The 14,912-nt window shown below is 48.5% G+C and overlaps 1 protein-coding gene across 1 annotated transcript; it reads right to left on the bottom strand.

The window, feature by feature from the left end:
• Nucleotides 1-5,989: 5,989 nt before the first annotated feature.
• Nucleotides 5,990-9,009, bottom strand: RPS16 (ribosomal protein S16). The gene is made up of 5 exons (XM_036274831.1): nucleotides 8,884-9,009; nucleotides 8,645-8,746; nucleotides 6,484-6,580; nucleotides 6,321-6,368; nucleotides 5,990-6,190 (listed from the first exon to the last, which is right to left on the bottom strand). Exons 1-5 carry the CDS (start codon nucleotides 8,929-8,931, stop codon nucleotides 6,045-6,047), a joined length of 441 nt encoding a protein of 146 aa, XP_036130724.1. The 5' UTR covers nucleotides 8,932-9,009; the 3' UTR covers nucleotides 5,990-6,044.
• Between the last annotated feature and the right edge of the window lie 5,903 nt (nucleotides 9,010-14,912).

Below are 14,912 nucleotides of genomic sequence, written 5' to 3' on the forward strand. Positions count from 1 at the left end.
CAGGGGTGGGGAAGGGGATTTCATTAATATTTTGTTAATTAATACCATGAGATTATGTTTCTTTTCCTATTCTGGAGATAGTGGGGGATAACAGAAGAGCAATGAATGGGAAGATCCGTCACAGCACAACTCTAGTTCTGAAGATTTGGGGAGTCTCAAACTCTTGAGAATTATTGGGAACTGGACATTACAATTTAGTGTATGATTTCAGAGGGTTTATGAACTGCTTGATGCCCGTCCAGAGATGCCAAGTTAGAAAGTTTGTTTCGAGTAGAAATTATTCCCTTAGTCTATCCAGTTCATGTGTTCATTGTCACCCATTTATCTCATCCGCTCAGCCATCTTTACATCTATCCATGCAGCCATCTTTCCGTCTATTTCATCCATCTTCCAGTCCATTATCCCTCCCACATGGCTTGATTTATTCAATCATCTCTGTTCATCCATCCATCATCCTACCCACCCAACTAGCATTCATTCCTCCATTCATACATGGATCCACCTGTCATCTCATCTGTCCATCTCCATCCAACCCTCTCCATTCATCCATGTCTGTCTATTCAACCATGCATCTTATTCACACAACCCTCTTCTGATCCATCAACAATCTCAACCACTATCCATCCTTAATTGGATTCTGCTGGGTCTTGGTAGAACAGAACTTCTGAGACAGGTCCATGCTAATATCAGAGTGGATCAGGTTTGAGATTCTGAGAAAAGTTTGTCCCTCCTCTGTCTTTCTCCTGGCAACCACTCCCCACCTTCATGAATGTTCCAGTTCTTGTGCTCACCCACACATAATCAGATCTCTTTTCCCCCTCTGTAGTTGGAGAACTCTATGTAGTGCCTCAGTGTGCCCCACCCCCAAACATTAAGGTCATAGACACAAAGGCTTTTTTTCTTTTTAATTTGATTTGAGAGAGAAAGAAACTGATTTGTTGTTACACTTATTTATGCAGTCACTGGCTGATTCTTGTATGTGCCCCGACGGGATCAAAATAACCTGGTGTATGGAGATGGTGCTCTAACCATTAAGCAACCTGCCAAGGCCAAAGGCTTTTTTTAATTTAACTTTTTTCTTTGGCTTTTTATATTAGGATCTTTCTGTGCCCTCCCTGCTATGGCATACCCAGTGAGAAGCATCATCTAATCAATTTCTTTGGTAACATTAGCTTCTTTCATTGAACATTTACCCTCTTGTACTTTCACACTAATTTAACCTTCCCTGGAATCCTCTGAGGTTCCAGTGTCAATGTAACCCTTTGAGCCAGGGTTTTCTCATGTACCATGAAGACAACAGTACCGGTCTTGAAGGATCATCGTAGATTCAGTGATAGTATCTTCAATTCCCAAGTGTGTCTGAGCCTCTGACCCACTGGCACATTGTTCAAATCACAGAGGCCCCAGGATCTAGTCCCAGACTATGGCGTCAGAACCTCCAGGACAGGAGCCTAGGAATCTGAAGTTTCAGCAATCAAGTAACAGCAGCGAAAAAGCCTGAGATTTATTGAGTACTAATGGCATACCATGGGCATTAGTCACTTCATATGAACTCATTCACTTGGAGTCCTCACAACAGCCCTAAAAGGCAAATGAGGATTTTAATCCCCACTTTAGAGATGAGGAAATTGAGGCCTAGATTGGATAAGGAATTTGCCCAGTCACAGGAAGGGGCAGAGCTGGGATTCCATCTCCCGCAGCAGCCCAACCGAAGCCCTACTTTTGTTGAGTGCTGTTCACTGTTCTTGCCACTGGGGGCACAGGAAGGAACACTTCCCCACCCACTTGAGGCTCGGGGGACTCCAAGGGTCCTAGGTGGTAAGGTGTCCAGGACCTGGCCTGGCTCAAAAGTGTTAGCCTCTGGCTTTTCAGGTATGAGCGGTTACCATGCTCCACACCAGGGCCTGGGACTGCTCCACTGCAGCCTCCCCAAGGTCAGGACAGAGGCTGGCCCTCCCCTCCTCCACCCCAGCTGCACATTCCCAGCCACCCCCAGCTGCACGAGAAAGTTCCCAGCCTGACTTCGGCTCCCAGCGGCGCCGGAATTCCCGGTATTTGAGGAGGCGTCAGGGAGGGAGAAAGGGGATGTCTGCTCCAGGGGGAGGGAGAAAGGGGATGTCTACTCCAAGGCCTGGAGGGGAAGGAGAGGCAAGTGCCCTCAGCTACTCCAGATGCATCCCAGCTGTGCCTCTGGGAGGAAGCCAGGAACCTTAATAAGGGAGGTGAGGGTGTCTTTGTTTGTTTGTTTTTTTTTTAAATCCTCACCCGAGAACATTTTTCCATACTTTGTTCAGATAAGAGTGGGAGGGAGGGAAACATCAACGTGAAAGGGACACATCGAGTGGTTGCATGACCCAACCAGGGCTGGGGACAAACTACAACCGAGGTGCAGGCCCTTGGTGGGAACCGAACCCGGGTCTTTCTGGACCGCAGGCCGGCGCTCTAACCACTGAGCAAACCGGCCAGGGCTGGGGGTGTCTTTGGATCCTGTGGGAAAACCGCGAGCAGGCTTGCCTCAGCCACTCCTGGTCTGCCCGAGTTCCGTTTCTCCTGCCTGCCCAACTACCTGTTTCATAGCCCAGCTCTGAAGCCTCTCCTCAGGGGCACCTTGCTGGACTACAGCCTCCCTGCTGTGAACCATCTTGAGCTACAGCAAAAATCAAGCTTAAAAGGGGAAGGGTGGCTGGAGGCTGCCTTCCTTGGGACACTACTGCCTGTTTGGGGAGAGTAATGTCAGTCAACCTTAAGCTAACCCAAGTTAACTCCAGCTCCCATAAAAAAAACTTGGTGCCCTGGCCGGTTTGGCTCAGCGGTTAGAGCGTCAGCCTGCCATCCGGAGAAATGCGGGTTTGGTTCCCACTAAGGGCACGTACCTCGGTTGCAGTTTGTTCCCAGCCCTGACTGGGTTGTGTGGGTGGCAGCTACTCGATGTGTCCCTTTCACGTCGATGTTTCTCTCTCCCCCTCCCACTCTATCTGAACAAAAAATGGAAAAATGTCCTTGGGTGAGCATAAAGAAAAAACAAAAACAAAAAACACTTGGTGAGCTGCATTTTGCCACTAGGCCCATGGTCTCATCTGCTAATATGAAAACGAATTGGTGCTCAATCAACTCTACTCTCCATCTCCACCTCTAAGAACTTGACAGTGCCGCATGAGGTTTCTGTGTGGCAGACTGCATATAAATTGGTGGTCGCATGTACTAATGAGCCTGAAAAATCCTGTTGCTTATGAGGTAGCCCTTGTAATACAGTGCAATGCATTCCTCAAATACCATTGCTACAATTGCCTATTCAGTCATGTGCTGTACAGCTTTGTAGCCTAGGAGATGTAGGGGGGGAATCCATCACTTCAAAATATGTCTCTTTGGCTTAAAGATTATTTTAGGCTGGTTAATTTTAAGAAACAGCAGACAGCTCTGAAAGCCAGGTAGCAGTTACTCTCCGTAAAAGACATTTACATTTGTAAGGGAAATCTCCATTAGTAAGGGAACTCCTCATTGAAGGTATCTAAGGTAGGGGTATCAGATACTAACAAAGCAACTAACAGTAAATCTCAAGTTCTTTCTGCTATAAACATTTGTGTAACTTTCTCCCCCAATTAACATTCTAGGACCGGCCTTGGCCCTGGATGTTTTGGCTCAGTAGAGCATCAGCCTGGGGACCAATGAGTCTCGAGTTTTATTCCAGTTGTAGTTTGTCCCTGGCCCTGGTCGGGTTGTGCTGGAGGCAACCAGTCGATGTTTCTCTCTCTCTCCCCCTCCCTCCCACTCTATATGAAGATAAATAGAAAAAAAAATGTCCTTGGGTGAGGATTAAAAAAAAAAAAACAGCCCTGGCCGGTTTGGCTCAGCGGTTGGAGCACTGGCCTGCGGGCCAGAGTGTCCTGGGTTCAGTTCCTGCCAGAAGCATGTACCAACAAAAAAACAAAAAAAAACATTCTAGTGTGGTAAGATGACCCCCGTACTCCTGGCAGGGGGAAATAGTAGGACCTCACTTGGCAGATGGCTGGGACATCTAGCTTAGCTGCAAAGACTGGTATGGATGCAGATGTCCTTCCCAGAGCAATAGAGCTCACTGGCTTCTTGTAAAAATGGGGAAAAACACCGAACTCCCCAACGTGAAATTCTGCATTGGTTATGGAGTCTAAGAGACTTGAACATCTCTGGGTGGTCCTGGAACCAGTACAAGCTGTACATATACATGTGCCATTCCACAGAATTTCCTGACACTGTAAATGTAATATTACATATTTTAGCCCAATGGTAGCAACTATGTTGGTTTTCTTTACAGGGCAGGCACATTTAAGTTCTTAGAGCTATGTTCTCAATCCTATAAGGACAATTACTACACGAGCATAAGTAGGACTTGCTTTAAGGATGTGGGGGTAGGGAGGAGCTTTCCCAGGAGGTAGTGTTGACATCACAGAAAAAGCCAGTTGAGGGGAACACAATCCCCTACCCCCTCTGTGGGGTTCATGGTCCTTGCCCCCAGACCTCAATCCTATCTACACTACAGGTTGGCATTAAGAAAAGTCCTTTTGCCCTCGCTGGTTTGGCTCAGCGGTTAGAGCATTGGCCCAGGGACTAGAGTCTCGGATTCGATTCCTTGGTTGCGGTTCATCTCCGGTCCTGGTCCGGGTCGTGAGAGAGGCAACTAGTCAATGTCTCTCTCTCACATTGACGTTTCTATCTCGCTCTAAAAAATCAAATAAAAACATATTTTTTGAAAAAAGAGAAGTCCTTTCAGACTGGCCGGTTTTGCTCAGTGGTTGGAGTGTCAGTGTGGACCAAAGAGTCACAGGTTCAATGCCCGGTCAAGGGAATGTACCTGGGTCACAGGTTTGATCCTTGGCCCCAGTTGATGTTTCTCTCCCTCCCTCACATTAAAAAATAAAATCCTTTCCTGCCCTGGACGGTGTGGCTGTTGGTTGGGTGTTGTCCTATACACCAAAAGGTTGCCAGTTCAATTTTTGGTCAAGGCACATGCCCAGTTGTGGGCTCCATCCCCAGTGGGGAGGGCGTGCAGGAGGCAGCCAAGCAATGTTTCTCTCTCCACCTCTCTAAATATAAAAAACAAATCTAAAAATCTTAAAAAAACAAAAACAAAAAAAGTCCTTTCCCAATCCAGACATGCCTTTATAGTTGCAGACTTCAAACTCCACCCAGGCAGTTTTGCATTTCTTTGCATTACGTTATTGATAGCATACATCGTCCTTGCTCTTTCCTAAAGAGGTATTTACTTTTATTTTCATCCTCTCCCGAGGACATTATTTTTGTTTTGCATTTATCTTCAGACTGAGCAGGAGGGAGGGTGGGAGGAAGAGAAACATCTATGTGAGAGAGACACATCGACTGGTTGCCACCCACGTGACCCCAATCGGGGCCGGGGACAAACGACAACCGAGGTACATGGCCTTAGCAGGAACCAAACCCGGGACTCTGTGGTTCATGGGCCGATGCTCTAACCACTGAGCAAAACTGGTTAGGGCCTAAAGTGGTAGTATTTAAATAGCAGCAAAGGAGTCAAAAAAGATGACCAACTCACAAGGACATGCTACACACAACCAATGGCCCAGAACCACTCCCATCTTGGCTATGCCTACATTGGACTCCACAGAAGGTGCAGGGAGAGGGGTCAGGTCTGCTCCCACCTGCCTTCCCGCCCATCCATACCAACCCAGTGGTGGCTTATGGAAGGACTTATAATCTAGTGACGCCCGGCTGGAGTGGCTCATGGTTGAGCGTTGACCCATGCACCAAAAGGTCACTGGTCCGATTCCTGGTCAGGGCACATGCCCAGGTTGTGGGGCCAATCCCCAGTGGGGGACATGCAGGAGGCAGCCGACTGATGTTCTCTCTCATCAGTGTTTCTCTCCCTCTCCCTTCCTCTCTAAAATATTAATAAAGAAAAAACCTAGTGGCAGTGGGTTGGGACGTTTCCTATATTTCCTTTTAGCCAACGACCCACCAAAAAAAGATAGCACGATCCTTAAAACTTTAAATCCCAGGACCACTGTTTATTATAAAGGTGAACACAGATGGGCTTATCGGTAGGATTTCTGGTAGCGAGCACGGGCACCAGGACCTCCAAACTTTTTGGATTCACAGCGACGGGGGTCAGCTACCAGCAGAGTCCGGTCATACTGGATAAGGATGTCTTTGATCTCCTTCTTAGAAGCTTCATCCACATCTAGGGATGAGAAGTAAGGTAAAGATTTAGACAATCACAAGCACACACCTACTCTCTGAAGCTAAATGCCAGAGCTGGTCCTTGCCTCCTCCCTGCTCCCCCACCTGATGCGAAGGACCCACTCACTCACATTTCTGGTAGTAGGCCACCAGGGCTTTGGAGATGGACTGACGGATTGCTGTGAGAAAAACGCACAATAAAGGGCACATCAGTTTCGTGATGGTTCAACAGTAGGACCTTGCTCTCAGAGCCACCTCCCACCCAAGTGCCTAGTTCCTGGAACAGTTATTTACCATAAATCTGGGCCACATGACCACCACCCTTCACGCGGACTCGGATGTCCACACCAGCAAATCGCTCCTTCCCAAGAAGCAGAACGGGTTCCAACAGCTGGAGGAATAGGGAGCGCACAATAGGATTTTAGATCACAACCTGGGCAGCTGAGCCACCTCACTGAGCAATCTTCTACTCTCTCTTCAAGTAGCTTCTGCCACCACTGGCCTCAAAGTACAAGTGGAAGAGGGTTGAACTATCACTGCAAGGCTCTCTACATAGCCAGGAGCAGGGAGGATTCAAAGACAGATGACACTGTTCAAGGCAACCTAACCTGGGGTCCCTCTCTGCACCTCAAATTCCCTGAGACTGGTTCTTAGACTTCTGGCCCTTAGCTTAGTAGCAACAAAACCTTTGCAGCCACCAAAGCTGCCTTAGTGAAAGGCACTCCTCAGCTATGTCAGGTGCGTTTTCTGGGCTCTTCACCTGAGCTCTCCATCTTCCCTTTAAGCCTCACAGATTTCCAGGGAAATTAAAACCACACTGTCTGTAACCTGTGCCACGGCCTTGCCAGTTGTGCCTAGACACATTTGTTTTACCTACTTTAGGTCTTGGCCCACATGTCTCCCCTCAAACCATCAACCATCCCCAGCCTGCCCTAACCCTTCCACCCAGATGCCAGAAGCTTTGCCTGGGCTTCCCCATCCCAGCCCCGAATACTCTGGAGTAGTGTCTGGTACTGGATCCATTCTGCTCCCCCCAACAGACTACGAGGGGGAAGACCCTGTGAGGGCAAGGCCTGGAGCCATCTGGGATACCGCTGTATCCCCAGCACTCACACACTGCGCATACAAAGCCTTCAAATAAAAGGTCAATAAGAGTAAGCCAAGAGCCCTGGCCGGTTTGGCTTAGCAGTTGGAGCATTGGCCTGCGGACCAGAGAATCCCGGGCTCGGTTCCGGCTAAGGGCACATACCAAAAAAAAAAAAAAAAAAAAGAGTAAGCCAAGAGTCTGCTACACCAAGGATCTCAGACCTTACCATAATACATTCTAACTAACCCTGAAATGTAGACATTTAAAAGTAATAAGCTTGCCCAGTCGGTGTGGCTCAGTGGCTGGGCGTCGACCAACCAAGGGGTTGACAGTTTGATTCCGGTCAGGACACATGCCCAGGTTGTGGGCCTGATCCCCAGTGGGGGGCATGCAGGAGGTGGCCAATCAATGTTCTCTCTCATCAATGTTTCTCTTTCTCTCTCTCCTTCTCCCTTCCTCTCTCTGTAAAGTCAATAAAAATTTTTTTAATTAAAATAAAAAAAAGATAAAAGTAATAAGCTTTATGGGAAATTCTAATTTATCCTCACAACAGCCCTTCAAGGTAGAAATTACCCCCATTTTACAGATGACAAACCCAACCCAAGGAAGTTATCTCTCAAGTAACACAGGCTAACAGAAACAAAAATCACTCCAATCTCCATTCTGAGCCAAAGAAACTGAGGCCCAAACAGAACGAAGAGCCCCTTCACAGCCAAAGACAATAATCCCAAACTTCCTTCCTATTCTTCTAAATTTTACTGAGTACCTACAATATCCAGAGAAGTGAAAACTGACACCCCCCCCATTAACTAATCGCAAGAAAAAAGGCCCCCAAAACTCTGGATGCTCTATCATCCGGTCCCCAACTGAGTAGGCATCCAAATATCCCAATTTTTAAAGCACCCTATTAATCTTCAACATACACTTTTTAACTTGAATTTATTGGGTAACAACGATTAATAAAATTCTATACATCTCAAGTGTACAATTCTATAGTATGTCATCTGTACACTGTATTGTGTTCACCACCCCAAGACTCCTTCCATCACTATCCTCCCTTTACCCTCTTCTACCTCCCCCCACCCTCACCCTCTAAACACCCACATTTTCACTCACCTTAAGCTTTTGTCACACCTTCTGTACCCCCTAAACCCACCACCATCGCCAAATACCACACTTTTCTCACCCCAACTCAGTTTCTAAACCTCCATTATTTATTGATAAGTAATGGGATGTTTAGAAAGGAATTTGGAAACTAACCAAATTCCTTAGCCTCCAAGACCAACAAACTCCAGGAACCTGCATATTTCAACATCTCTGTCCCAGAGTCCTCCACTCAACCCAAACGCCCGTCTTCAGTCCCAGCACCTTGTATTGCAGCGTGCGCGGCTCGATCATCTCCAGGGGCCGCCCGTTCACCTTGATGAGGCCGTTCCCTCGTTTGCAGTGTGCCACGGCTGTGGCCGTCTTCTGCGGAAAACGAGGGGGAAGAGACGGAGGCCACGTGAGCTCAGGACTCCGGCTCCCATGTCGGCCCCAGAAACCTGCCCATCGACCTTTCCAGACCCCGGCCTTCCCCGACCCCTCCTATCCAGCGCCCGGCTCACCTTGCGTCCGAAGACCTGCACGGACTGCAGAGGACCCTTGGAAGGCATGGCTGCGCGCGTACGAGAGAGATCTTCACCTCGCGGGGCCGACACCGGAAAAGGAAAAGGCGAGGCCACCGCGGCCGCTTTTCAGGGTGTGCGCAGGCGCTTTGAGCGCTGCGTCGCGACGAGGAGTTTTACGGCTTATGTTGTAACCAGGGGGCGGGACTTCGGTTGGCGGCAGGATCCCAGGAGCGGTGGGCGGGGCCTGGAGTGGAAGGGGCGGGGCCTGAACGGTGTAGAGGGCTGCCGAAGAAGGGTGAGGTGTACCTGCGGTTCTTCACATCTTAAGCGCTCATTGGTCCCTGCCGGCTTTTTAATTATCTCCCTCCGCCCCTTCTGCTAAAATCATTCTTAGGCCTCTAAAGAGGTTTTTCTTAACCCTTCCTCACCCGCAGACTTCCTCCTCTGTAGAGACCCTCCTTCCCAAAGCCTCCTCCACCAGAATCTTCCTTCCGGAACTGACAGCAAGAAGTCAGACAGTCCCTGGCGGGTTTGCTCTAAGGGTCACGGGTTCCATTCCCGGTCAAGGGCACCTAACTGGGTTGCAGGTTAGATCCCCAGTCGGGGTCCTCAGGGAGACAGCCAGTCCATGTATCTCTCTCACATTATGTCTATCTCCCCCCACCCCTTCCACTCTATCTAAAAAATCAATGAAAAAATATCCTTTGGTGAGGATTAACAACAACAAAAGTGAAACAGGGTTCCCAGATTCATAGGTGTTTTGTTTTTTTTTTCTTCAGATAGAGCAGGAGGGAGAGAGGGAGGAAGAGAGGGAGAGAAACATCCAGTGGTTGCCACCCACACGACCCCAACTGGGGCTGAGGACAAACTGCAACAGGGGTCCATGCCCTTAGCGGAAAGTAACCGGGGTCTCTTTGGTCCACAGGCAGACACTCTAATCGCTGAGCCAAACTGGCCAGGGCGCAGATTCAGAGTTCTATGCTCTGGAGCCCACCTTCTTCCAGAGTCCTCTCCCAGGGTCCTTTTCCTCTTAGAGTCCCCTCCTCTAGAATCTACCTTTCGCCAGAATTTCCTTCCTTTTAGAGTCTACTCTTCCCAGAATCCTCTCAGAACTCCACTCCCATATCTGCCTCATGGAATCCCTCACCCCAGTTTCCTTTGCCTTAATCTTCCTCCACTCAAGGGCCTTCTCCTCCCCAATCATTCCCCCCAGAATCTTTCTCTCCTCAGGACCCAATACCCCTAGTACCTCCCCCCACCCCCTTCCGGATCTCCCTCTTCCCCTGGAATCTCCTTTCGCAAAATCTTCCTCCCTTTCAGAGCCCTCTCCTTCAAAATCTATGATTCCTAAGAATTTCTTTCCCTTCAGATCTTCCTTTCTTCAGCAACTCCTTCCTTGGAATTGGCCTCTCCTGGAATCCTCCACTCCTTAGAGACCCTCCCTCCAGAATTTCCCTATTCAGGGTCCCAACCCTAGAATCCTACTGCATTCCCTAAATCATCTTTTTTTTTTTTTTTTATCCTCACCTGAGGACATTTTTCTATTTTTTGTTCAGGTAGAGTGGGAGGGGGAGAGAGGAAGAGAGAGAGAAACATCGATGTGAAAGGGACACATCGAGTGGCTGCCACCCGCACGACCAACCAGGGCCGGGACAAACTGCAACCGAGGTACATGCCCTTAGCGGGAACCGAACCCGGGTCTCTCGGGACCGCAGGCCGACGCTCTAACTGCTGAGCCAAACCGGCCAGGGCCCTAAATCATCTCTTCATTCTCTCCCCACAGAATTGTCCATCTCCAGTGCCCTCACCATCCCATTTGAGCAACCTCGGGATTAGGTTACTCTGCCTTGTCCCCCACCCCCACCCCCACCCCATGCTCCCTTTCCAGTCAAGAGGCTCCTTTCTTAGGGCTGCAGGGAGCCCACTGTTGCCTCAGTATCTCTGGCAGAACTGCGCCTGGGGTCCAAGGTTCAAAGGGTTGTGGTGATTCACTTTTTGCCTGGAGGCCAGAGATGGGGGCAGAGGTTGATGGGCAGGTCTGGGCCAGAGGGAGGATCCTCCAGCCTTGAGTCCAGCTCCAAAAGGGTGAGAGAGGAAAAGGGAAAAGAGGGAAGGAGGAAGGGAGCACCCACAACCTGACATGGAGGCACACACAGACAAATAACAGCACAAGAGAGAGGCACACATGGAAGAGAAAGACATAGAAGGGGCCAATGGAGAAGAGGAGGAAAAAGAAGAGAGATACCTCTCAGTCAGAGATGGACCCAGAAAACAAGCGACAGAGATTCAGAGACAGAGAGGCAAACCCTCAGAGAAAGAGAGAGACAGGTACAGGCATGCACAGAGATTCCAAGATTTGTACTTGAGATAAGCAGAAGTAGAAAGGAGAGCAAAGACCCCCAATTTTGCACCTGGAGACACTGATAAGGCCTAGCACAGTGTTTCTCAATGAGGAGACAGGCCACCGGATGCACACACTCTCATACCACACTCTGTACTACCTTATGGGCCTGTTTGGGGGGCAGGGGAGGTTTCCAAACTCTCCAGGGTCTCCAGGCTGATCCTCACACCCTTGCCAAGTCTCCTATCTTCCTGGGGGTGGCAGGGTGGGGGAGGTTGTATCAATAAGCCCCCTGACTTAGGCGGCCCTTCGTACTCTAGGGTCATCATCTTCCCTTGCCTCTTGGAAAACATTCCCTGAAGATCTGTGGATTAAATAGAGCTGGACAGGGAGGGAATGGGACAGTTCCCTTCACCCAACTTGCTCCCTCTCTCTGTCTCTCTTGCTTCCAGGACTCTGGGCCACTGGGTCCAGAGAAAGCCTGGGGGTGGGCAGGGTGGCTATATGGCCTCTCTGGATCATCCTCCTGCTGGTAAGGCCTTCTGGGGGCCCAGGACCACCCCTCTGTCCTTGGGAGCCTTTCTACTTCCTGGTTGCCATCAGGAACAAGCTGGTGAGGAGGGGGAGGGGAGAGCCAGTAGACAGGGTCAGGGAGGGGGTGAGGAGGGGGTATGTTTGGAAGGTCAGACTCCACCCCCCTCCAAGATCTGATTCTCCCTCCTACCTCAAAAGTGTAGGGAAACAAAAATGATGGCACTTTCTACACCCCAGATGATCTATCGGTGAGTATTTCATTAGCTTCTTAGTGAAATTGGAAGTTTAGGGAGAATCCGCTAGGCTCAGAAGACATGGACGTTAGGGGCAGGAGGCAGTGGGGCTGGTATTCTGGCTGTCCGGTTCCTGACCCAGCCCCCAGCCTTGACAAATATATTTGGTTCACTGCTGTCTCTGAAACTTAGAACGGTGACTGGCACAGAACAACAGATGATGATGATGATTATAGCTACACTTAAATAGTACTTACTCTGTGCTGGATACCAGTCTGAATGCTTAAAGTATATTAACTTATGTACTCTTCACACTGATCCTATGAGGTAGACAAGGCCATGGTGTATGGATGTGAAGGTTGTACACTGCACAAGGATCCCATGTACACAAGAACAGTATTCACATCCTGGACATATTTGTCAATTCCCAGTAGATGGCAGTACAGTATCTTTTCTAACAAAATAGCACTTGGAAATGTTTTAAAGAATGAGTGTCTTTTTCTAACTTACACAGGTATACAGTATGGCTAGTGTCAGCCCTCAAAAGAGATTATTCAGACCTGCTTTTAAACAGATGAGGAAACTGATGTCCAAAGAGGTGAAAGGGGCTTGTCCCAGGCCACACGTCAGAAAACTTGGGGTGGGAATTTGGGATCAGTCCCTTGCCCAGAGACACCAAGTCACTCTGTCCCTACAGGTGTGTCCTGCTGAGACTCTAGCCTGCTTCCAGCTGGAGCTGTCTGTGATTGGGTTTGAGGAGGGCCCGCCTATGGGGATTGCTGTGTACCGGCTACAGCGCATGCTGAATACTCTAGGGTCCCGGTTGTGGGTGACAGCCCAGGACCCTTGTCCACCCTGTGAAGAACATCCCCAGAGACCTGTGCCTCTCTTCCTGACCAAACTCTTGGAATTATTACAGGAAGCTTGTGCCCAGCACCTGCCCTCAGCATGAGCCTTGGAGAACGCAGACTCCCTAATACTCCTGGAGAGGCTGGGTGGAAAGAGGGGAGGAGCCTTGGTCTAGCCCAGTTCCCAAACCCTAAGCCTTTTCCTTCTAGGCCAGAGATGCCCCTGGAGCCCTAAGAGCAAAGGGGCAGGGGAGAGAAGGTGGAAGAATATGGTGAGATCTGAAACTTGAAGTTTCAGATCTGGTGCAAAAGGTTGGATAACTGGCCCCACCTGCCTCTGTTCTCCCTCTTTCAGATACTCTCCTCTTCCAGGAAGGGACAGAGCGTTGCACAGGTGTCTCTTAATCTCATCCCCACCCCTTGAGGACAGAGAAAGTCTTGTGGTTCACATCCATGGCTGCAAATAATTACCACCTGGAGAACTTTCAAGTAATACGGATGGTGGATCCTGAAGATCTTTTTTTTTTTTTTTAATTTTTAAAAATCAACTTCAGCCCTGGCTGGTGTGGCTCAGTTGGGTGGATTGTTATTCTGTGCACCAAAGGGTTGTGGGTTTGATTCCCAGTCAGGGCACATACCCAGGTTGTGAGTTCAATCCTCAGTTGGGGTACTTATAAAGGCAACCAAGAGATGCTTGTCTCTCTTTCTCTCTCTCTCACTCCCTCTCCGTCTTCCTCGCTCTCTAAAATAAATTTTTAAAAAGTTTAAATCAAGTATATTTTTCTGACGTCAGTTTCTTCATCTGCAATTTACACAGAGCAAAAGGCACCCATTTTGTTTTATTATTAAATTTTTTAAATTGATTTTTATTTTTAGAGAGACAGGAAGGGAGAGAAATAGAAACAGTGATGTGAGGGAGAAACACTGATCAGCTGAGTCGAACCAGGACCTCTCAATCCATGGGACAACACAATCACTGAGCCACCCTGGCCAGGCTAAAAGACACGCATTTTAAATGCACATTTCAGTGTATTCTGGCAAACGTTTAAAACACGAAGCCACATTTCCATCATTCCCTCATGCCCCTTTGCAGGCAATCTCCATCTCCAGTCCTAGACACTGACTAATCTTTCAACCTATATAGATTAATTTTACTTCCTCTAGAGTTTTATATGAATGGAATTATACTGTACAAATCCTAGTGCTGGCTTCTTTCACTCAACATAATGCTTTTGAAGTGTATTCAAGTGTGTAGTAGTAGCTTGTTAGCATTGCATTGCATAGATGTGCTGCAACCTGTTCACCCATTCTCCTTATGATTGACATTGGTTATTTCCAGTATGGGGCTATTCTCTCTCTCTCTCTCTCTCTCTCTCTCTCTCTCTCTCTCTCTCTCTCTCTCTCATCTTCTTAAGTATTGTGATGTGCTTCCAGGGCTGAGTATTGAAAACCACTGATACACCAGGGAAGAATTTTCCATGGGGATAAAACGTTCCTTCTTTTTCCTGCAGTAAAGGTTTTGCTACAGAAGTGTGAATAGGTACTTTGTATTTGGAATCCTTTTTATTTATTTTTTCTTTATTGAGTTTTAGAGAGAAGAAGGGAGAGGGAGAGATAGAAACATTGATGAGCCCTGGCTGGTTTGGCTCAGGGGTTAGAGCGTTGGCCTGCAGTCCAGAGAGACCCGGGTTCAGTTCCTGCTAAGGGCACGTACCTCAGTTGCAGTTTGTCCCCGGTCCTGGTTGGGTCGTGTGGGTGGCAGCCACTCGATGTGTTCCTTTCAAGTCGATGTTTCTCTCTCTCTCCCTCCTGCTCTATCTGAATACAAAAAAAAAAGGAAACATCAATGAGAGAGAACATCGATTGGCTGCCTCCTGTTCAACCAGTGAGCTACACCACCCGGCTGGAATACTATTTTAAGGAGCTGCAGTGTGAATGAAGCAAACTTATGGAAGGGGCAATGTTTCCATGAGGTGCCAAGACCCTCCCTAGTCTGTCTTGGGTTCAATTTGGGGGACTGTTAGATTAGGGAGTTTGTGCTTTTGCAGAGATGCACCTGTGTATATTGAC

The sequence above is a fragment of the Molossus molossus genome, unplaced genomic scaffold (genome assembly GCF_014108415.1).
Source record: "Molossus molossus isolate mMolMol1 unplaced genomic scaffold, mMolMol1.p scaffold_m16_p_21, whole genome shotgun sequence".
Lineage (NCBI taxonomy): Eukaryota > Metazoa > Chordata > Mammalia > Chiroptera > Molossidae > Molossus > Molossus molossus.